A 22,368-nucleotide genomic window follows, 5' to 3' on the forward strand; every position below is an offset into this window, starting at 1 on the left:
GCCTGTCCCGGGGCTCCTTCCCTGGTGACCGTACTGTCCTACCTGTGTCACCGATCCCAGGTCCTACCAGAGCTTCTGTGCTTTCGTTCTGGGCGGAGTGAGACCCGCAACACAGAGAGCAAAAGACAGATATGTCTTGGAAATTGCGGGGTAGAGGGCCCCGCAGACCAGGCGGGGATCCAGCTCCAAGCCCTCTGGGGCCCAGCCGCCCTGCCCCCTCCAGCGGCTCCCCCTGCCCCAGCGCCAGAGGAAGATGCAGGGGTGGGGAGGGAGGTCCCCGTGCAACCACGCATGCGCCCACCGTGCACCGCTGCGGGGAGGCTGGTGCGGGTCCCCATGCGGCCCTCCGGGGAGGCACAGAGGACAAGCACTGGGGGGGGGGGTGGGGGGGGTCCTCCCCACACACCAGCAGTCCCAGTCCAGGGCGCCGGGAGCCCTGCAGGCCCCGTGTCACCTGCCAGAGGTCAGCCGCCAGCCGCATTGGTGGCGTGGGAGCCCCGAGCCTGCCTGGGTCACACGGGCAGGAGGACGGTGTGGGTGGGACAGCTCAGGGACAGGAAAGCCAGCCTCCCTGGGACTCTGGTGGGCTCTTAATATGGGGACATGGGGGCCCCCACGTTGACCTGATGGCCCCCACCTCCAGTCCGGTCCCTCCTCCCCCCCATCCCCTCAGGTACTTCCAGCCTCAGACAACTAAGTGACACTGTCCCAAACTGTCCCCAGGGAGAGAAAAGGGCCAAAGGGGGCTCCGCAGCTGCGGGAGGCCTCCTTCCTCCAGCCACCGCTCTCGGGCACGACCCGGGCCACCCCACCCCTGTCCCCAGACATGCCCCCCAGATCGCGGTGCCCCCTCTGAGACAGCTTCTGGCCCGAGGAAGCCTCCAGACTCGGGGGGCCACCCCACCCCGTAGTTGTGGGGCTCTGCCTCTCTCATCTCATCTGGCTGAGTCACCCAGGCGCCCCAAACTTAACTTTCTTAAAGTAAAACATTGTGAACATTAGCACTGTGAAAGACTCCTCCTGTTTATTAAGCACCTACTGTACGTATATGATGGGCACTCTGGTGACATCTCGATTAACCCCAAGACGTTCCTTGCCAAAAAAAAAGGACATAATTCCTAGTTTACAGGTGGAGACATATTGAAGAGGGTAGAAAACTCGCCGGACGACACGCAGCTCGTGGGCAGCTCGGGCGAGGAGAGCCCAGGACTCACTCCTGCCGGGAAGGGGCTGGACGAACTGAAACGTGGGTCCCCATTCCTGCGGATGGAGCCCCGGGCAAGGGCGGCCCCGTGGACCCCGGCCGTCCTGGGAGGACCCCAAGGGGCCACGTGGGCCCCAGGCCCGGGGTCTGGGAGGCTGAGGGCGGCAGGGTTGGGACAGCCCAGGGCACCTGGGGCCGGGCTTCGGGCCATCTCTGGGGCACCCACAGCGGTGCCGGCCCTGAACAGGAGGGGACAGGGTGATGCCGACGTGAAGCTGCTCCTGGGCTCCAGCCTTCACCGACCCGAGTCCCCACACGTCCTCAACTGCAGGCCCTCGGTCAGAGCTGTCGAGGGTCTGCTCGTTCTCCCCACCCCAATGCCCCCTCCTCCCCTCGGGGACAGCAGGTCTGGCTTTGAGATGACTTCCCCGCCCAGCACACCCCACAGAAGGCCCAGCTCTGCCCAGACCCGCAGCCTGGGGGCAGGGCCCCTCTCCGTGCATGACCAACGTGGGGGCCGACCCCCCCGTGACCAATGTCCCTGTCCACAGTGGCTTTCTTCTGTTTGATTGCCCTGTTGTTTTATGTCCCCAGCAAAACTCTTGAACCCAAGTGGAATCCACATCCGGGAGAGGGGCTGTGTTTGCAGAGGGCTAACAGGTCTGGGAGAGTGGCCCTCTGTCTGTCTCCACTGGTCCCCGCGCTGGGTCCACACTCAGCCTGCTGTATTGAAGGCGGCTCACCGTGTCTCTGACCCCGGGCCAGAAGAGCCCCCTTGAGGCGCCCACGGCAGGAGGCCAGGGAATGAACCGGCTTCTCTTTCCTCCTGGCTGCGGGGGCGTCTGGCCGGACCCCCCACACTGGGGGGGTGACCATCTGGGACCAACCATCCATCCCTCGTCCTGGAGGCTATGACTGCCGCCTCCCTCTGCCTTCCCCGCCCCCACAGTCCACAGGAATCCCAGACAAACTTCAATCAGAGGTACTCTATTAATTCAAACCCTCCCGAATTAACTCAAAACGGATCACAGATCTAAGCCCAAAATGCAAAGCCGCAGAGGTGCCTGGCTGGCTCCATCAGTAGAGCAAGTGATTCTTGATCTGGGGAGTCGTGAGTAAGAGCCCCACGTCGGGGGTAGAGTTTACTTTTAAAAATATATGCGGGTGCCTGGGAGGTCCAAGCATCCGACTCTTGATTTCAGCTCGGGTCATGATCTCACAGTTCATGAGCTCGAGCCCCCCATCGGGCTGTGTGCTGACAGCTCAGAGCCTGGAGCCCGTTTCGGATTCTGTGTTTCCTTCTCTCTCTCTGACCCTCCCCCATTCATGCTCTGTCTCTCTCTGTCTCAAAAATAAATAAACGTTAAAAAAAATAATAAAAAAAAAAATCAAGTCAGTTAAAACACAACAACCACCAAGCAAAAACCCTCCAATGACTTCCTGCTGTACTTTTGGATGGAACTCAAATATCTTAAAACCCAGGCTGACCTGAGCCAGGCTCACCCCCCTGCCTCCAAGCCCGCGGTTCCTCACTTGCTCCCCAACAGCCGGTCACGTGGGCCTTCTTACCGTCCGCACACCTGCCATGCCGGTCCTACCCCAGGGCCTTTGCACTAGCCGTGCCCTCTGCCTGCAAGGTGCTTCGCCCTGACCTTGGCAGGGTTAGCTAATTCCTATCATCCAGAACTCAGATCAGACGTCACGTCCTCAGAAAGCCCTCTCTTGTCCATGCACGAAATCTGTGAGTCCCTTCCTGCCCCCACCCATCAAGGTCTCTCTTATCATCCAGCTTTATTTTCTTCTTGCTGCTTGGTGCTATCTGAAATCACCTTCTTTATCTGTTTGTTTAACTGCTTGTGGACCGACTCCCCATTAGAATGTAGACACCACGGCTCGGTGACTTTGTCCGGCCCATTCACGGCTGTGTCCCTGCGGGAGAACGGCCGCCAGCCCCCTGTGCTGGACAGTCGATCAATATTTGTTGATTGCATAAATGAAGTAACGAATGGCAAGATGGAGTCTTCGCTCTGTGCGAACTTGGTGAACGTCTCAGGATCTCCGTCTCTTCGTAAACTCGATTTTCCATCCAGCTCCAAAGCACTAGAAGAGAGCGAAGGGTGGGGGGCTTCTCCCTGGACAAACCCTCGTCCGCCTGAGAGGCTGCAGGTTCCCGCCAAGGATGGCCTCCCGGGGACCGGGAAGGGTCGTCAGCTCCCCAGCTGTGGCCCACCTGCCCCGGAGCCCCGGGAGCACCAGGCTCATGCGGGCAGGGCCGTTCCTCGTGCAGCGAGCCCTGCTGTGGACCGGGAAGTCTCTGCACCGGCCTGGGACCCCGGTGCCAGCAAGGAGCGGGGCCCCAGGTCCGCACAGGGGCCCCAGTTGGTTCTGTGCTGCGGGGCTGACCCTGAGCCTTACTGAGGAGGTGAGCCCGACTTCATTTCCTTCTCCGGAATATAGCTCTGAGGTGTGCGGTCTCCCCAGGCCCAGGAGAGGCTCTGCCCCCACCCCCCGGGAGCCCACAGGGGCCCTCCCCCCACCCCCGTCCCAGGGCATCTCCTAACAGGAGGGCACCTTGTGCATCGAGTGGGGGCCTCACTGGCGGGGACGGGGTGGGGAGAGGGAAGCCCCACAGGGCAGGGCAGAATCAGAACAGCAGGAGACACCCAGACCCCAGCCCGGCACAGTGCAGAGCGCCACAGGCCGGGGCTGTGGTCACGGTCACGGGCAGGCAGGTATGGAAAGGCTCAGAGCCGCCAGAAAGGCTCTGAGGGCAAGCTTCCTTGTTCTACAGACGGGGAAACTGAGGCCTGCTGAGGTCCTTGCTAATGGAGCGGCAAGGCTGGAGTCAAATGTCTCGGTCATGGGACGCCCGCCCCCACGTCTCCAACCCCAGGCCCCCGGAGCCCCATGTGCCCCCCCCCAAGCTCTGTGCAGTGGGCCCACGGGGCTTTCCTGCAGGAGAACAAAACTCCAGTTAGAAAGCCTCAGCCCTACAGTTAAAACTGCAGTAACACGGAAAGTGAGGGAGGGCCGGTCCCCAGGGCTCCGTGTTCCCCGTGCGGGGCTCCAGTGTCCTGCCCTGAGCCCTGGAAGGGGAAGGAGGCTGCGGGGAGGTGGGAGGCTGGGGGAGCAGTCTCAGCACCTGCGGGCCGGTGTGACCACCGGGCTCAGACCGCGGGCTGAGGGAGCCTCGCGGGGGCACGGGCAGGACCAGTGAGCTGTGTGACCTTGGGCAGCCCAGGGCCCTCTCGGGACAAGAGGGATTCGACCTGCGTGTGCTCACGTCCCTCCAGCGACGCCGGGTCGAGACCACGGCCGTCTCCCCTGGTCGGAAATCATCCAAGACATGTCTCTGTTTCATTCTGAGTCCATTTTTACAGCGAGAAGCATCCGCTCTGTGTGAGCAGCAGTTGAGTGAAACAGAAGCATCCGCTGGGGCGCGTGCATGTGCGTGTGTGTGCACGTGTGCGTGATGGTGCAATCCCTTCTCTGCAGCACTGGGGACCGAGGGGACATGAGCAGGCTAGCGGCGGTCCCAGGAGACGTTCTGGTGTCTCTGGAGCGGGGACAGCTGTAGGGAGACTCCAGACACGGGGAGCCTGGGGACAGCAAAGGAACAGAACGGGAGACACCACAGCCCCGACCGGCGGCGGCCGGAGGTGACCCCCATGACCGCACTGGTGGGACAGATGACTGACTCTGCAAGGTGGAGGCAGCCGCTCCAGCCACGACCTTCGCCTGCCGCGTGCCTCCCCACTCCCCCGGGTTCTGGTTCCGGAGCCCAGCCCCCTCCACCCAGATCACTTGTGGCCTCTGTCGCTGGCCAGGCCTCTCCTCCGCCTCGTCCTGCGAGCTCCCCGCACCCCTGCGCCCCTGCCCAGACTGCCTGCCCTTTGCTCTCTGGTCCTTCTCTTCCCCTTCTCCCTGTGACGTCCCTGTCCCCCAGACTCTGCGTGTTATGGGCTGAATGGTGTCCCCAGAACTCATGGGCGGAAGCTCTAAGCCTCAGATCTCAGAACGTGACTGTACTCAGAGGTACGGCCTCTAAGGAGGTGACTGAGGCAAAATGAGGTCGCGTAGGTGCCCACAGGGGATTTTCGTTGCTGAAACCCCCCGGGCTGGGGGACTTCTCTATACAGTCTGAGGAAACGGATATTCTGATGTCCTCACTCGGATGTGCACAGAGTCCTAACTACCCGGCTCTAAGTTACGCTGAGGCTAGTGCGTCCACACCTGGGGCCTCGGCCTCTGCCCCCACGTGTTGTTCGGAGGTGGGGTCCCCCGGCAGAGTGGGGTGCTCACGGGCTCTAAGTTACTGCGGCTCACCACAGCCCTGGGCGACCCGGAGCCTCGTTCTCCTGGCTTGTATAAGTGGGGATCGAGACGCCCACTTGACGGGGCGACCAATGCAGACGGGCGACCAAGACGAGGCCGGGCTTGTGGGGCTCGGGGCGGCCGGCGTGAAGGGGCCCGGGCCGGGCTGCGACCTGTACTCGGAGCTCAAGGACGGCGGTCGCTGTTCGGTCGTTTCTCACAAGCCTGACCTCCTTGCAGGATCTGACAGGTCAGTGAAGGGAGTTGCCGAGCGGGAGGCCTCGGCCCCTGCTTTCCCTCACCTGCCCCGGGTCCCCACCGAGCCCCTTCTCAGCGAGTGCCAGGGTGTTTATTGAGCACACAGGGTGAAGCCCGTGGGGGGGGTGGGGGCAGCTTATGTGCACAGTGATCACACAAACTCTTTTTTTTTAAGTAGGTTTCGGGGCGCCTGGGTGGCACAGTCGGTTAAGCGTCCGACTTCAGCCAGGTCACGATCTCGTGGTCCGTGAGTTCGAGCCCCGCGTCGGGCTCTGGGCTGATGGCTCGGAGCCTGGAGCCTGTTTCCGATTCTGTGTCTCCCTCTCTCTCTGCCCCTCCCCTGTTCATGCTCTGTCTCTCTCTGTCCCAAAAATAAATAAACGTTGAACAAAAAAAAATTTAAAGTAGGTTTCACGTCCAGTGCGGAGCCCGACACGGGGCTTGAACTCATGACCCTGAGATCAACACCCGGGCTGCGATCAGATGCATAACCGACTGAGCCACCCAGGCGCCTCTTAAATTCAGTTTTTACAGTTTTTTTATGCTTATTTATTTTTTGAGAGGGAGAGAGAGCGAGCGAGCGCGGGGGAGGGGCAGAGAGAGAGGGAGACCCAGGATCCGAAGCAGGCTCCGGGCCCCCACAGAGCCCGACGAGGGGCCCGAACCCACGACCCGTGAGATCGTGACCTGAGCCGAAGTCGGACATCCAACCGACGGAGTCCCCCAGGCGCCCCTGCAGTCTCCTTTCTTAAGTGGACATAGGCCCGCCCTCCACCCCCTGCTTAAAACCCCCGTGGGTGCTCCCACCTTCGATCGTGGAGTCCCACAGCCGTGCCACGCCGGCTCTGGACGCCTGCCACGCGGAAGACGCTCCCGGCGCTCTTACCGCCTGTCGAGCGTTGACCACCCGGAGGGACGGCCGTTCCATGTCTCCTTCCCCCACCAGGTCGGAAGGCCCTTCGGGGAGGAAGAGACTGGGTCACATCCGCCGCTCTGGTGTCCCGCACACCGTGGGGCGCCGGGCGTGCAGATCGAGTAAATCACTGACCGGTGACCTCACGCGAGTCTCCCACCGAACCGGGCGCTGCCTCCGCCTCCGCCCGCGTCACCTCCCACGGCCGGGGAAGGACAAGGTGGTTTCAAGGCCACCTTCCGTCTCTGCCTTGCCTGTCCCCTGACCCCGCGGTCCCCGGGGTGTCCGACCCCCAGGGCTGCCCTGGACATCTCAGGATACTGACAGCAGCTCGGGGAGGGTCTCGGTTCGCAAATACTTTGTAGCTCGTCCCAGATAAGCCGTAAATAAACGCCTCCTGACGGTAACGGCCACGTCTTTTCTCCGCCTTCGGCTCCTTTCTGGCGTGTCTCCTCCGACACCCAGGCGTGTTGGCTGTGGCCACAGCTCGACGCCGTCCAACAGCATCTCTCAGATTCACAGGACGTGCAGGGAGGCGACCCCGCCCCCCCCCCCCGACCACCCGAGGACTCTGAGGTTTGGGGTGGGAGACGAGGACCCGCCAATTCAGACAGGCGACCAAGACGAGGCCGGGCGCGTGCGGGCGAGGCTGGGTCTGGGGTCTGGGCTCAGGGAGCATCTTGGAGAGCAGAGGGCAGTAAGAGTGGAAACGGGACTCAAGGCTGCTTTCCTCTCCACTGGCCTCCATTAAAAAAGGCAGGCGAGGGGCACCTGGGTGGCTCGGTCGGTTGAGCGTCCGACTTCGGCTCAGGTCATGATCTCGTGGTCCGTGAGTTCGAGCCCCGCGTCGGGCTCTGTGCTTGCTGACAGATCAGAGCCTGGAGCCTGTTTCAGATTCTGTGTCTCCCTCTCTCTCTGCCCCTCCCCTGTTCACGCTCTGTCTCAAAAATAAATAAACGTTAAAAAATTAAAAAAAAAAAAAGGCAGGCGATTGGGGCGCCCCGGGGGGCTCAGCCGGTTCAGCATCCGACTCTGGGTGTCGGCTCAGGTCACGATCTCACGGTTCATGGGTTCGAGCCCCCGCATCGGGCTTTGTGCTGACAGCACGGAGCCTGCTTGGGATTCTCTCTCCCTCTCTCTGCCCCTCCCCTGCTCGCTTGCTCTCTCTCTCCTTCTCTCAAAATAAGTAAACAAACTTAAGAAAAAAGAAAGGCAGGCGACCGGGGGCACCGGCTGGCTTGCCCGGTGCAGCGTGACTCTTGATCTCCGGGTCGTGAGGGTGAGCCCCACGCTGAGCGTAGAGATGACTTTAAAAATAAGGGCAGGCGATCACTTGGTTTGAGAACCAGTCTGGAGCCAGTGGTGCCGGGAACAGGGGCCGTGGCCGCCCCCTCCCCCCGCCCCCGACCAGAGCTCTGGATCTGGGACCTGCCTTCCTAGCTGTTATGTTCCTTGAGCCCCAGATTCCTTTCCGATCCCCATGAGAACAAGAGCAACTCCTGGTTATTGGAGCAGCGTCCTGTCGGACCGAGCCCAGCAGGTGAGTTCCCGGAGGACAAAGGAACTTGCCTCAGGTCACATGGCTACCAAGGGATGTGACTCTCCAGACCTCTTGCTGAGACCAAGGAGAAGCCTGGACACGGGGGGCCGCTCCACAAGGCCTTCCCTCAGCCGGGCCACCCAGGAGGCAGCGAGGGGTGCGGGCGGCCGAGAGGTCACCTGCCTGCACACCAGGGACGGTGATGCTGGGGGCAGGGGCAGAGGCTCGGAGGAGGAGGAAGATTCAAGAGCTTCCTTCTAAGGGACACTAAGCCGCTTTGTCACCGTGTCACGGGGAATACGTGAAATCACCTGTCACAGCTGGCAGAGGCAATGAGATGGCTCCGGTGTCCCTGCAGGGTCTCCTCACGTGTCCGGCGACCTGGGGCCTCAGCGGTTAGCGCCTGGTGCCCTCTAGTGGCGCAGCTGGGCAGTGGGGCACCGGCAGCCAGAGCACAACGTCCTCCCTGGTCTGTCCCTTTGTCAGGGGCACGTATGGGAGCCACCTGCTGTCCCTGAGCGCTCTCTGGGGGACAATGGGGGACACTGGAAAGAGGCAGTGGGGTCTGAAGGCTGGGATTCCGGCCCCAGCTGCCTTAAATAAGTGCCTTGGGTTCTTCATGTGAGCGAAGGGATGCCCACGCCCCCCCCCCCCCCGCCTGCCTCGGGGACCCTGGAGAGACAGGTGACAGCTCCTCGCCAAGTCAAAAGCATTGCTGAAGAGCAAACTATTGTGCTCATGAGAAAACAAGTGACAGCGCAGGTCCCGGATGCCAAGGACGGATGGAGGGCTGGTGTGGGGGAAGGGGCTGGGGCAGGGGAGCCAAGGAGGAGAAGGCGTCCCCCGCAGAGGCGACGGTGTAAGTGCGGCCGGGGAGGGCGGCGGGGAAGGGCGTCAGCAGAGACAGACACGTCCGTGCAGGGCGAAGTGAGCCTCCCGGGGAGAGCCAGGCCATGGGGTTGGAAATGCTCACTTCCCGTCCCTTTCTCTTAATCCAAAAGGCAGGTAGGTCCGTACTGCCCAACCCGATCTACAGACTCGATGCTCTGCCTATCAAAATTCCAGGGGCGTTTTTCACCGAAATAGAACAAACCATCCTGAAATTCGTGTGGACGCCCGAAAGATCCTGCACGGCCGAAGCAAAGCTGGAGGCACCAAACTATGTTACAAAGTTACGCTAACACAAACAGTATCGTGTCAGCGGGAAGACAGACACGTTGATCCAGGGAACAGAACAGAGAGCCCCCAAATAAACCCACACGCATACAGGCAGGTAATTACGACAAAGGAGGCAAGAGTATACAACCAGGGAAAGACAGTCTCTTCCATAAGTGGCAGGAAAACTGGACAGCTGCATGCAACAGAATAAAACTGGAACTAACTCAAAATGGAATAAAGATTTGAAGGTTAAGGCCTGAAACTATAAAACTCCCAGAAGAAAACATACGTGGTAAACTACTAGACATTGGTCTTGGTGATGATTTTTTTTTTAATTTTTTAAATGTTTATTTATTTTTGAGAGACAGAGAGCGTAGTGGAGGGGCAGGGAGAGAGGGAGACACAGAATCCGAAGCAGGCTCCGGGCTCTGAGCTGTCAGCACAGAGCCCGACGCGGGGCTCGAACTCACAGACCTTGAGCTCGTGACCTGAGCCGAAGTCGGACGCTTAAATGACTGAGCTACCCAGGCGCCCCCTGATGATTTTTTTTTAATTTGACACCAAAAGGAGAAGGAATAGAAGTGAAAATCGACAAGCAGGACCACATCGTACGAAAAAGCTTCTGCACAGCTCAGGAAGCAATCAGCAAAATGAGAAGGTGGCCTACTGACTAGGGGAAGACAGCATATCCGATTGGGGGTTATGGCAGAAATAGATAAAGAACTCACACAGCTCAACAACAGTAACAATCATTTCATCAGAAAATGGGCAGAAGATCGGAAGGGGCGTTTCTCCAAAGAAGACAGACGACAGCCAACAGACACGTGGAAAGATGCTGAACATCACTCACCATCAGGAAAATGCAAATCGAAACGATGAGATACCACCTTACGCCTGTCAGAACGGCTAAAATCGTAAAGACCAGAAAGCGAGGGCGAGGATGCGGAGAAAGGGGAACCCTCGGGCACCGTTGGTGGGAATGCAGACTGGTGCAGCCACCGCGGAAAACGGCGCGGGGGTTCCTCAAAAAATGAAAAACAGAGATACTACGCCACTTCTGGGTTTTCATCTGAAGGAAACGAAAACGCTGACTCGGAAGGGTGTCTGTCCTCCCACGTTCGCCGCAGCGTTATTTACAATCACCAAGACACGGGAACAGCCAGCCATCGACAGGTGAACGGACGAAGAAAATGCGGCGTAAATATAAGGGAATATTACTAGGCCATAAAAAAGAGCGAAACTTTGCCATTTGCAACAAGGACGCATCTCAAGGGCATTATCCTAAGTGAAATTCGTCAGATAGAGAAAGACAAAGACTATATGATACGATCTCTCTTACATGTGGAATCTTAAAAAACCAAAAACCAAAAACCAAAACCAGGATCATAGATACAGAGGATAAATTGGTAGTTGCCAGAGGCAGTGGCTGTGGGGTAGATGAGATGGGTGAAGTGTTTTTCTTGTTTATTTTTTTTTTAATTTTTTTTTCAACGTTTATTTATTTTGGGGACAGAGAGAGACAGAGCATGAACGGGGGAGGGGCAGAGAGAGAGGGAGACACAGAATCGGAAACAGGCTCCAGGCTCCGAGCCGTCAGCCCAGAGCCTGACACGGGGCTCGAACTCCCGGACCGCGAGATCGTGACCTGGCTGAAGTCGGACGCTTAACCAACTGCGCCACCCAGGCGCCTCTTTCTTGTGTAGTTTAAATGAATTGAATAACTTGTATTTTTTTTTTTTAAGTATAATTTAGGGCGCCGGGGTGGCTCAGTCGGTTGCGTATCCGACTTCAGCTCATGATCTCGCGGTTCGTGGGTTCGAGCCCCGCGTCGGGCTCTGTGCTGACAGCTCGGAGCCTGGAGCCCGCTTCGGATTCTGTGTCTCCCTCCCTCTCTGCCCCTCCCCTGCTTCTGCTGTCTCTTTCTCTCTCTCAAAAATCAATAAAAGACTTTACTGACTCAGAATGTCAGCAACTAGGAATTTGAAGTTTTTCCCATTAAAAAAAAAAAAAAAGGGAAGTAGGAATATTTGCTTCTACGAAACAGAAAAAACTAAAACATCTACTTCTTGAAGCACGTTTCCCAGAGGCTTAATACCGTCAGAACAAGGTTCCCACCCTCCAGAGTAGGCTGTGAGGAGGCCAGTCTGACCCCCTCGGCTTTCTGGGTCTCCTTCCCAGGCCCCTGCCTCCACCCCAGCTCCTCACCAGCCGGGCCTTCCCGCCCTTCCTCCCGCGGAGGGCCCGTCGGAGGGGCGAGGACAGCTCAGGGCCTCGGGAAACGGGTCTTAGGTTCGGGCCACGAGCTTGCCTCCTCACTGGCTGCGTTCCTAACTTCTCCCAGCTCCAGTTTCCCATCAGTAAAATGGGGAAATACTAATTCTCAAATCAGGGGCGCCTGGGGGCTCAGTCGGGTAAGTGTCCGACTCTGGGGTTCGGCTCAGGTCATCATCTCACGGTTTGTGGACTCGAGTCCCACGTCGGGCTCTGCGCTGGCAGCGGGGAGCCTGCTTGGGGATTCGGTCTGTTTCCCCCTCTCTCTGCCCCTCCCCCACTCATTCTCTCTCCCTCTCTCTCTCTCTCTCTCTCTCAAAATAATAATAATAATTCTCAACTTAAAGATGAAATGAGGTCGTGCATCTCGCACATGTAACATCGCGCCTGGCGTTCGATCGGTTCAGGCACTTGGCGTGTTTTAGGTCACACGGGAGGAGCTGTTGACCAGGAACAGCGACGGGGTGTGCCGCCTGGTAAGGGCTACCCGGGCACAGGGACGTGTCCCCAGGCGGTCCTGATGGGGGCGGGGGCAGGGGACGGGGGTGGGGAAGAGCAGGGGGCAGGGGCTGGGGTGGGGGGTGGGGGTGCTGGAGGCAGGGGGCAGAGGGCAGAGAGCAGGGGGCAGGTGACAGAGGTCAGGGGGCAGTGGGGAGGGGAGAGGGGGGCAGGGCAGGCAGTTACACACACGCCTTCCTTACACCCCCAGCCCTCTCCGCACCGCCTTTTCCTCTGCCTGCCACGTTCTCCACGTCCCGTGTCCACACGTGTCCCTGGCCCCCGGGCCACCCCGAACAAGGACGGTCTTACTGACCGCGGACCGGGGCGCGGCCAGGCCGCACGGGCGCCGGGCAGGGGAGTCCTCGGCACGCACTTCCTGGCGAGGCTGTGCGAGCCTCCAGCACCAGCTCTTACTCCTAAAAGCCTTGCAGGGGGCACTCGGGCCCGAGCTCAAAACCTGCGCAGGCCTGACTCTCGGGGGGCCCCGTGACCCCCCCGGGAGCTCCCAGCCTCTGGCTCTGCCTGCAGCTCCGGCCCCCCCAGCCCAGGGCCACTCAGCTCTGTGGGAAGCTGGACGCAAGTGTCCTCCGGGGGGTGACGCCCTCCTCCCTCTCCCTGGAGGTCGAATCCAGCCCTGCCCTGACCGGGTCGAAGGGCCAAAGCGAAGGGCAGGCGCCCTTAGCAGGTGAGGTCTCCCTGTGCCGGGTGGGCCCCGTGCACCGGGGACGAGCCAGGGCCCGGCAGTTGCAGGTCCTGGGTAAGTGCGTGTTGGTGGATTTAGGCCCGGGAGGGGGTGGCCTTGGGGGGGTGGTGGGTGAAGGAAAGATGAGGGTCACCCGTCACCTAGGCCAGTTCGCCAGCGGGCACAGCGCCCAGAGGACGGGATCGAGTGTCAGACGTGGGTGTGAGTCCTGGGGCTACTCTCCAGCCAATTACACTTGGGCAACCCACTTCACATTTTTTTAATTTAAAAAGAGTTTTTCTAACATTTATTTCTGAGAGAGAGAGAGAGACAGGGTGTGAGTGGGGGAAGGGGCAAAGAGAGAGGGAGACACAGGATGTGAAACAGGCCCCAGGCTCTGAGCGGTAGGCACAGAGCCCGACGCGGGGCTCGAACCTACGAACTGTGAGATCGTGACCTGAGCCCAAGTTGGACACTTTATCGACTGAGCCCCCCAGGCGCCCCAGGTTTTTAGCAGGGTTGAGCCTGTCACTCTGGCCCCACAGGGACGAACCTGGCCCACAGGCTCTCGGGTCTGGAGTCGAAGCCCTTGTCGCGATGGGCACCCGGCGACGGATGGACGTGCCAAATCCCTACGTCGTACACTTGAAACGAACATGACTGTAGGTCAACTAGATGGAATTAAAGTAAAAATAAACTACCAGCAAATTGGCGTGGGGGGGGGGGGGGGATTGGCAAAAACCAAGACCTGAACCCAGCGACGCTGATGCCAGTGCCACAGGCGGCCAGCCCCTGGGGACACGCGCGAGGGACACTGGCCTGCACGGGGAAACCGCAGCTCAGTCCGGCTGTGTGGACGGCACACCCAGCCTCGGCCCCACCAGCGACCAGCGGCTCCACGAGGAGAGCTGCCCCTGGGCCTCAGCATCTTGTGTAAAGTGAGAGAAAAAGCATTCCCCACCCCCCCCCCAGAGAGCGCTGGTCTGGACCCAGCGTTCAGCAGGTAAGAAGCCCGACAGAGCTGGCAGCTTCCACCTTTGTGTCCGGGCTGCTGCCCTCCCTTCCTGCACCCCAGCCGCTAGGCTCTTCTCTGCCATGAGCTCTGGTCCATTCTAGAACAATCTCCTGACCTGCTCCCGGGGGCCGGGACGGAGCAGAGTATCTTTCCAGCTCTCAGGGTCTAGCCCACAATTTCTTGTCTTTAGACGGTGCTCCCCACAGAAGGGGGGGGCACCCGGTAAGGTCCTGGAGTTCTCTAGAAGAAATTAAGATTAAGCATAAAAAAGCAAGGGAATAGGGGCGCCTGGCTGGCCCAGCTGCTAGGACGTGCACAACTACTGACTTTGGGGTCGAGAGTTCAAGCCCCACGTGGAGGGTAGAGCTCGTGTTAAAAAAAAAAAAAGGCGGGAAAATACAAAATAAAACTTTATTGAAGCAACTAAACAGCAAACCAGAGAACACTTTGTTCCATGGGACACCTAGGACAGGCGAGTTAAATTATCTGCGCACTTTTCTAATTGGAACAATTTTAAGTTGCTCCTACCTTTCCCGTCTGTAACTCAAAGCGAACAGCCCCGCTCACGTTTGTACCTCTCTGTCCTCAACCCGGCAGCAGGCCGACCCTGCCTCGGGCTCCGGCTGGAGGACGTGACCGAAGGAGCCGTCGGCTGCAGGTCTGCAGACCTTCTTGCCGAGCGGGACTCGGGACCGCCCCCACCCACCGCCGGCATCAACCCCTGGAGCAGCGTCCCACAGACGGGATGGGAAACCAGCGTGGCCCGGCCTGAACACATCTGAGGATTCGTCACAAGGCCCTACACACTAGGGAGCCGAACCCGGCCCTGCACAGTCCCTCGGGGATCGGAGGCCTGGTGGCCTCACTCTTTCTTGCCTCCGGGGGCCGGGTTTCTCGTCAGGAGCTTCCCGGAGTTGGAATGGGTCAGCGTGGACACCGTGGGGGACTCCAGCTTCACTCTGTCCAGGAGGGTCTTCTTGAGTGCGGCCGGGGAGATCTTCTCCTGGTCGGCCATGGACTGCAGCTCCCTGCGGACAGAGCCCCGCGGGGGTTACGGGAGCCCGAGCTTCACGAGGCGGCCCGGTGCGCACGACCCCGGGCCCCCGAGAACCCGAGCCTGCCCCAAACCACAAGCCCCCGGAAGCTTCTCAGAAGCGCTCTTTAGCTACGTGTGAGTCACCACCGGGTTTGCAGCTCCCCACGGTGCCTGTGGTCGCAGGAGGAGTCGGCATGGAAAAGCCCCGGGTTTGGAGTCAATGCTTCCCCGGCCCTGCCTCCACCGCGTACTGGCCGCCTGAGCTTGGGGACGTCGTCTCTGAGCCCCACCTTCCTCACCCCGATAGATCACAGCCTCCACGGCCACGGTGGGCATTAGCGAAGTAAGGCCTGCAAGCTCTCAGCTGAATAAAGTCAAATGAACCGTGGCTCTCAGCGGAGCACAGACTCTGACGCCGCTAATGGACCAGGGACGGCAGGATCTGCCCGACGGGGCTGGCCCACGGGCCACGGGGAGATTAACCCACCGTGTTCGGATACAGGAGGCCTCCACGGCGTTGATGAGCAGGGAGCGGAAGCCCCCGCTCTCTAGGAAGTGCAGGGCGTGGATGGTGGCACCCCCGGGCGAGCACACGTTGTCCTTGAGCTGGCCGGGGTGCTGCTCTGAGGCCAGCAGCATCTTGGCGGCACCCTGGGGCGGGAGGGAAGGAGGGGAGGCGAGAGCGGCCGGTGGGCCTTCCTAACTTCGACCGGCCTCCCCACTCCCGGCGCCCTTCCCCACACCAGCCCCGCCCTTCCCCAGCCTTACCCCGGCTTCCCCACCGTGCCCCACCCCCGGTTCAGGGACCCACGGAACCCCCATCCCACACCCCGGTCCAGAACGTGCAGCGTGTAGATACCAACCAGCAGGGCCTGGGCCCCCAGTCGTACGGCCAGGCGCCGGGGCAGGCCCATCTTCACCCCGCCATCAGCCAGCGCGTCCAGGGCCATGAATGCCTGCAGGGACACTCGCTGAGCCCCAGGGCAGCAGGCACTTGGGGCATTCCCTAGGGCCCGCTCTCCCGGTGATCGGAACTGGCCGCAAAGGATGACCTCCTCCGCTAGCTGGCCACGCCCCCAGCCCCAGTCTGCCTACAGCCCCCCCTGCCGCCCTCGGTCCCCAGAGGGCCTCACGTAGGCAGGCCCGCTGCCGCTGAGCCCGGTGACGGCGTCGATCAGGTCCTCCTCCACCTCGGTGCAGAAGCCCACGCTGCTCATGAGCTGTTCCAGAAGCTGCCCGTCCTCCACCAGGGCGTGGGTGCCCGTGGCATATACCGTGGCGCCCTCCCGCACCACCACGGGCGTGTTGGTCATGCAGCGGATCACCTTGGGGGCCGGCTGGAACGCCATCAGCTTCTGGGACGCGGAAGAGGCCCAAGTGAGTCCCTGCGGCGCAGCTTCCACCGGCACCCCGCCCCCTCCCACAGGAGCACCCGGGGAAGAGAGGGAGCACCTTCTCCACAGAGCTGATGGTGACACCGGCAGCACAGGAGACCACGATGTGCCTGGCCTGCACGTCCGCCCCGATCTCGTCCAGGATGAAGGGGATGATGTGCGGCTTCACGGCCAGGAACAGGACGTCACTGTGCCTCACCGTCTCCTTGTTGCTCCGGGTCAGGTTCACGCCCATCTTCTGCAGGAGGAGATGGTCCAGCTCAGGGCGCGGGGAGGCCTCGCTGGGCCCAGGTCCTCTCGGGGAGCAAGCGAGCCCCTGCCAAACCCACTCTGCCCCTGTAGCCTGGAATTCCTGTCCCTTGAGGAGCCTGCCCCTCCCCACAGGGGCCCAAAGTCCCCGGTCCCACTACTAGGCGGGTGAGCTAAATGCCGGATAGGGACCAGCTTCTCCGAGGCAGCCAGGAAACAGCTGTCTCCCATCCAGGGGTTCGCATGGAAAAAGGCGCAGGCAAAGGGAAAGGTGAACCGGGAGCGCCCAGTGGGAGGCAGAGGAGTTGGGTCCAGCCTTGGACCATGGCTGGACACCTGTTCGCCGGGCCGCGCGGTCTCCGCGTGGTCCAGGGGCGACCCGGAGGTCACCCCTCCGCTTTGGACTCCAAACTGAAAAGCGGGGCCCTCCAGTTCTGGGAGCTGCCCAGATTTAGGGTGAAGAACTAACTCAGCCAGCTTTCCCAGCGATCACTCGTGCCTCAGAATAACTCCGAAAAGGGGCTACCGTGGGCTCCGCTTTGCAAAAGAGGAAACTGAGGCTCAGCGTGATTGAGCACCTTAGGGTCGCACTGCCAGCAGGTGAATTAGGCAGTTATTCGCCGCGCATCAGTGTGCCGGGCGCTTAGCACACCTCGGCCTCCATCGGTGTCGGGCCCACCCCGCGCCGTCCGCCCCCTCGCCCGCCCCTCGGCCCCGGCCTCCCCGGCCCCGCCTACCCGGAGCGAGGACACGGTGGGCAGGTCCATTTCCGGGGAGCTGGCTATGATCCTGTGGGCCGACAGGATGCCTGCGGAGGACGGGACCCGTTAGCCGGCGCCCCCGGGAGTCCCGGACGCGGCTGCGGCCCGTCCGCCCCCGCGCGCTCACCTGCGCCCGTGAAGCCCCGCGCCAGCGCACAGGCCAGCTGGCCCGCGCCGATAAAGCCCACGCTCATGACCGCGGGAAGGGGCTCGGCGCCGCCCGGGAGCTGCACGAGGCCGGGCCGACAGAGCCCCCAGAGACCCGCGCGCGCCCCGGAAGCCGGACCCGCGGAGCTTCCGGCGGCTTCGGGACCCCTCCCCACGGCCTCCGCAGCAGACGGCGCCGCGCGCCACGCGAGGGCGGCCAATCCGCGGCCAGAAGCTCGACGGACCAATCCGCGGCCAGAAGCTCGGGCGGACCAGTCCGCGGCCGGGAGCTCGGGCCGTGTGCCCGCCCCTTGCGTCCGGGATTGGGCGGTCGGAACCTCCGGAGCGGAGGCCGGAAGTCGTGTCCTCAGCTGGCGTGTTCGTCTGGGGGCTCCTCCAGACGTCCGGGGGTTTCGGGCGCGGGTCAGGCGCAAGTGTGGCCAGAGTTCTGCCTGGGGCGGACCGGCCGCCGCCGACTGTGGGCGAGAGGCGTCACCGGGTTGCAGGGATGAATGGAGCGGGGATCGGGCCGGCTAGCGGCGGCGCGCCCCCGGCTGAGCGGGGCTGCCGCTGGAAGCCCCAGCTACCCGCTCGCTCCCGGCCCGCGGGCGTGGTGGCCGAGCAGCCGGTCCTCGGCTGGAACCTGCAGGGCTCCCGGGAACTGGTCCCGAGGCGTGGCGGATAGGCTCCTTTCCGGTGCTTGGGAGGATGGACTCCTGAAGTAGGGAGGCGGCCAGCCCCCCCTGCCGGTCGACCGCCGTCTGTGCTTCCTAATTCGCCCTTCCCGGCTGTTCTCTCCACTCAGGCACACACCTGCGGGCAGAGCGTCCCCCGTGGGAACCGAGACTTCCCCTGGAGTGCAGGGACCGCCCTGAGCCTGGTGCCCGACCCCAAGACCGTGGTGACCTGACCTTCACTGCCCACCTGCTCGGACCCACGACCTGTGTCCCACACTTTCTTTATATGAACCTGGACGTGCTTTGAGCACTTTGGAGACGGTCTTTGAGACCCTAGTTTGCGGTCTCCGGGTGGTGGTCTCACCGAAATAAATTCCTTTCCTGTTTCCCCACCATCCGTCTCTCTGCCTTTGATTTTGTGCGTGGCCAGCAGCCGAATCTGGTCTGTCTGGGACCCCCAGGGCCGGGTGCTCTCGCCCCCTGCGCCCCGGACACAGGTAGGGCCCCGCCAAGTACAGGGAGGTCTATGCCTTCGCCACCCCACCACTCGGTGTATACGCCCCACACACGGGCGGTTTCCACTTCCATCCGCGGTAAAGGTGTAAGTAAGGGGCCTCGGGGACCGGGTGACAAAAAATACGGAGGAAGAACCCAGCATCCCTGAAGGATTCGCAGGAGCGTGAGAGACTGTGGCCTCCCCAGCCCCTGTCTGCCTGCGGTTCTGCAGCCCCGCCCCTGCCCCCTCCCTGCACCCCTCCCTGGGCTGCGAGCTTCCTCTACCTGCTCCCCCTGAGCGGGCCCCACCCTCTCAGTTCTTGCACCCTTCAAGGTGCAGGCCAAATGTTCACTATTTTTATATTAAAAGTTTTTATTTGTTCTTAACTTTTTTAATGTTTACTTATTTTTGAGGTTGAGAGGGACAGAGCCTGGGCAGGGGAGGGGCAGAGGCAGAGGGAGACACAGAATCTGAAGCAGGCTTCAGGCTCTGAGCTGTCAGCACAGAGCCCAACTTGGGGCTTGAACCCAGAACGGTGAGATCGTGACCTGAGTGATGTCGGATGCTTAACCAGACTGAGCGCCCCCAGGTGCCCCATAACTTTTTCTGATTAGAAAAGGAATACAGGCAGGGGCGCCTGGGGGGTTCAGGTCAATCAGACTCTTGATTTCCGCTCTGGTCATGATCTCACCACCTCTTGAGATGGAGCTCCTCGCTGGGCCTGAAACCTCAAGATTTTCTCTCTGTCCTTCTGTGCCTCCCCTGCTCCGGCTCTCTCTCTCTCTCTCTCTCTCTCTCTCTCAAAAAAGAAAGGAATACATGCATATGGAGGAAAATACGGGAAATAAAAAAACAGTAAAAGTTAAAAAGGGTCAAAATCACCTACAATCACACCTCCTAGGGATAGTTTTTTGGAAACATTGTTGGTGTATTTCCTTAACGTTTTATTTTACAGGCGTATAGACTTTTCCATCTTTGGAAATAAATGATAAACATAACAGTCTTGAAATTTCTATACTAGAGACGTAGTAAGCATTTCCCAAGGCCACTGAAAAGTTATTTGAAACAAGATCTTAGTGACTACTTGGCATTCCATTATGTGGACGCGCCACACAGATGTAACCGCTGTCCCAAAGGTCAGAATGAGGTCCATTCATTGCACAGATGCCTACCAAGCCAGGTTCTGGGGAACAGCCATTGGCAAAGCAAAGTCCCTGTCCTCACAAACTTACATCAGTTTTTAAAATTATTCACACTACTGTGAGGAAACCTTTGCCTAACTCTTTGGTTATTTCCTTAGTTACATGTGGTTAGTGGCTTTTGTTTTTTAATATTTAAAAAAATTTTTTTTTATTTTAACGTTTATTTATTTTTGAGACCGAGAGAGACAGAGCATGAGCAGGGGAGGGGCAGAGAGAGAGGGAGATACAGAATCTGAAACAGGCTCCAGGCTCTGAGCTGCCAGCACAGAGCCCGACGCGGGGCTCGAACTCACGAGCTGCAAGATCATGACCTGAGCCAAAGCCGGACACTCAACCGACTGCGCCACCCAGGCGCCCCATGTTTTTTACTATTTATTTTTGAGAGAGAGACAGACAGAGCATGGGCAGGGGAGGGGCAGAGAGAGAGAGACACAGAATCCCAAGCAGGCTCCAGGCTCCAGCCTCCGAGCTGTCAGCACAGAACCTGACACGGGGCTCGAACCCACGAACCGTAAGATCATGACCTGAGCCCAAGTCGGACGCTTAACCGACTGAGCCACCCAGGCGCCCTAACATGGTAGTGGCTTTAAAGGCTCCCCATGACGGCCACCCTGCCCCTCCTCCCTCCCTCCCTCACCCCTACTTCCTCCTCCACTCAGGGGGGTTCAGCTGCTGAGGCCCCTCCCCCCTCCTCCCTCCCCACAGCGCCCGCCCCCCTTCCCCGCAAAGTGCCCCCACTTGTCCAGGTGCTTATCCCAGGGGCCCTCCTTCCTGGCCTCATGAGCAGGCTCCCATGTTCTAGGAATGGACGTGACCCACACATGACCCAGGGAGGATTCTGAACTGCTTCCCGCTAACCCTGTGGCAGAGCCCTTGCCCCCAACCCTTCCTAACTGAGGAGGTTCTCCAGGAAGGCACACTTTGCGTGCACTTTTTCCAGCAATTCGTGTTGGCTGTAGAAAGAAAAATGTCGTGTGATCAAAGGGAAAAACGATCATTGCTTTTAATCCCACCACCTAAAGAGATCCAACGTGACTCTTCGGAATATAGCTCGATGCCTCTTTGGCTTACAAATCCCGCACGTATTACATCTGCATCTGATTTCTTTATTTTTTTAGTGTTTATTTATTTTGAGAGAGTGTGGGGGTGTGAGCGGGAGAGGGGCACAGAAAGAGAGAGAGAGAGAGAGAGAGAGAGAGAGAGAGAGTCCCAGGCAGGCTCCATGCTGTCTGCGAAGACCCCGATGCAGGGCTTGATCCCGTGAGACGTGGGATCGTGACCCGAGCCGAAATTAGGAATCGGATGCCACCCAGGCTCCCCGCTTCAAGTCTTTGGGACTTCCTCTTCTGCCTCTGTTGGTTCCCACCCTGCTGGCAGCTCCCGGCTGCGATCTGAGTCCGGCCCCCCAACACGGAGGACAGGGAGGGACGGAGGAAAGAGGCCGCTCCAGGTGGGCAGGGGGCAGGTGCAGTGAACACAGGGAACTGACCTACGAGGCCTGTCTTGGGGCTGCAGGATGCTGGACCCCCGCACCTGCCCGCCACGTCCTAACAGTTCACAGAGCGGCCGCAACGGGGTTCGGTCACCCATACCCCCCAGATGGTCCCGGCGCCACGTCTCTATCTCAAGGCCGTCCTTGGGGCAGCTTCCCGGAGACGGCTCCCGGGGCCACATTCCAAGGACAGGAGAGGAGGTGAGGCGCCTCCATTGCCCGGGTCCAGCTCACAGGTCAACTGGCAGTCACGTCCTCTCATTGACCTTCCCAAGTAGCCTCATCTCTGTGCCTCCAGCCAGAGAAAGTTCCCTGCTTTGAAGGACTCATGTGATAAGATCGGATATACTTGGGTCATCCAAGATCACCTCCTCATTGTGAGGTCTGTAACCTTAATCCCATCTTCAAAATCCCACTTGACGTGTAACCTAACGGGCTCCAAGGCCTGGGGGGGGTTGGATGTACTCGGGGAGAATATTCTGTCTCCCGCACTGTCTCCCTGCGCTGATGAACACGTCCTTACGTTTTGAAACGGAGTCAATCTCCTGGATTTGTTTTTTAGCGCACATCGGATGATGCGAACAGACTCGTCCCTGCCCCTGATGGAGTGTGACTGGCTGGGGGTCCACAGGTCGTTTAGAGCCACGGAGAGGTCACGGAGTAGCTGGTAGGATTCTTTAGAAGGGTATGATATCCTTCCTGTAGAGAAAACAGCTGTGCCTGGTGCCCACAGCATCCCACGCGGAAGGCTGTCTTCTGGAGGTGACCTAGCCATCTCTGGGTCAGAGCCACGGCCTCCCTCCCCGCCTCCAACGGTATGCCTGCCACGTCCTCAGACCCTGGCTGTCCAGACACTAACGCCACCTTCCCCTCCACCGTCCAGTTGTTCTTTGTTAGCTCTGTGGGTAAACTGAGTCCCACATCTTCAACAGCCATGCAGAAGGGACTCCAGCTGACTGGGAAAGGTGAATGCAGGGGGACTGCCCGATGTGGCGGCTTCCAAATGACCCGGTGACTAATGCCCGAGTCGTCAGCCCGGCACGCTTCCTGGGGCTTGC

At 60.1% G+C, this 22,368-nt stretch overlaps 1 protein-coding gene across 1 annotated transcript; it reads right to left on the minus strand.

Moving 5' to 3' along the window:
• Positions 1 to 14,253: 14,253 nt before the first annotated feature.
• PYCR2 (pyrroline-5-carboxylate reductase 2) lies at positions 14,254 to 17,729 on the minus strand. The gene is made up of 7 exons (XM_047848178.1): positions 17,424 to 17,729; positions 17,273 to 17,343; positions 16,345 to 16,524; positions 16,026 to 16,247; positions 15,756 to 15,848; positions 15,380 to 15,543; positions 14,254 to 14,884 (listed from the first exon to the last, which is right to left on the minus strand). The coding sequence occupies exons 1-7, from the start codon at positions 17,488 to 17,490 to the stop codon at positions 14,719 to 14,721; spliced, it is 963 nt and encodes a 320-aa protein (XP_047704134.1). The 5' UTR covers positions 17,491 to 17,729; the 3' UTR covers positions 14,254 to 14,718.
• Positions 17,730 to 22,368: the final 4,639 nt, after the last annotated feature.

This window comes from Prionailurus viverrinus, unplaced genomic scaffold (assembly GCF_022837055.1).
Source record: "Prionailurus viverrinus isolate Anna unplaced genomic scaffold, UM_Priviv_1.0 scaffold_53, whole genome shotgun sequence".
Lineage (NCBI taxonomy): Eukaryota > Metazoa > Chordata > Mammalia > Carnivora > Felidae > Prionailurus > Prionailurus viverrinus.

Excerpts from the sequence above, each read along its gene's own strand:
- PYCR2 (XM_047848178.1), bottom strand. The coding sequence starts at position 17,490 with ATGAGCGTGGGCTTTATCGGCGCGGGCCAGCTGGCCTGTGCGCTGGCG. Across the intron at positions 16,248-16,344 it reads CCATCAGCTCTGTGGAGAAG|AAGCTGATGGCGTTCCAGCC; the intron begins GTGCTCCCTCTC and ends TCCGCGTCCCAG. Across the intron at positions 14,885-15,379 it reads GCCTCCTGTATCCGAACACG|GGAGCTGCAGTCCATGGCCG; the intron begins GTGGGTTAATCT and ends CTCTGTCCGCAG.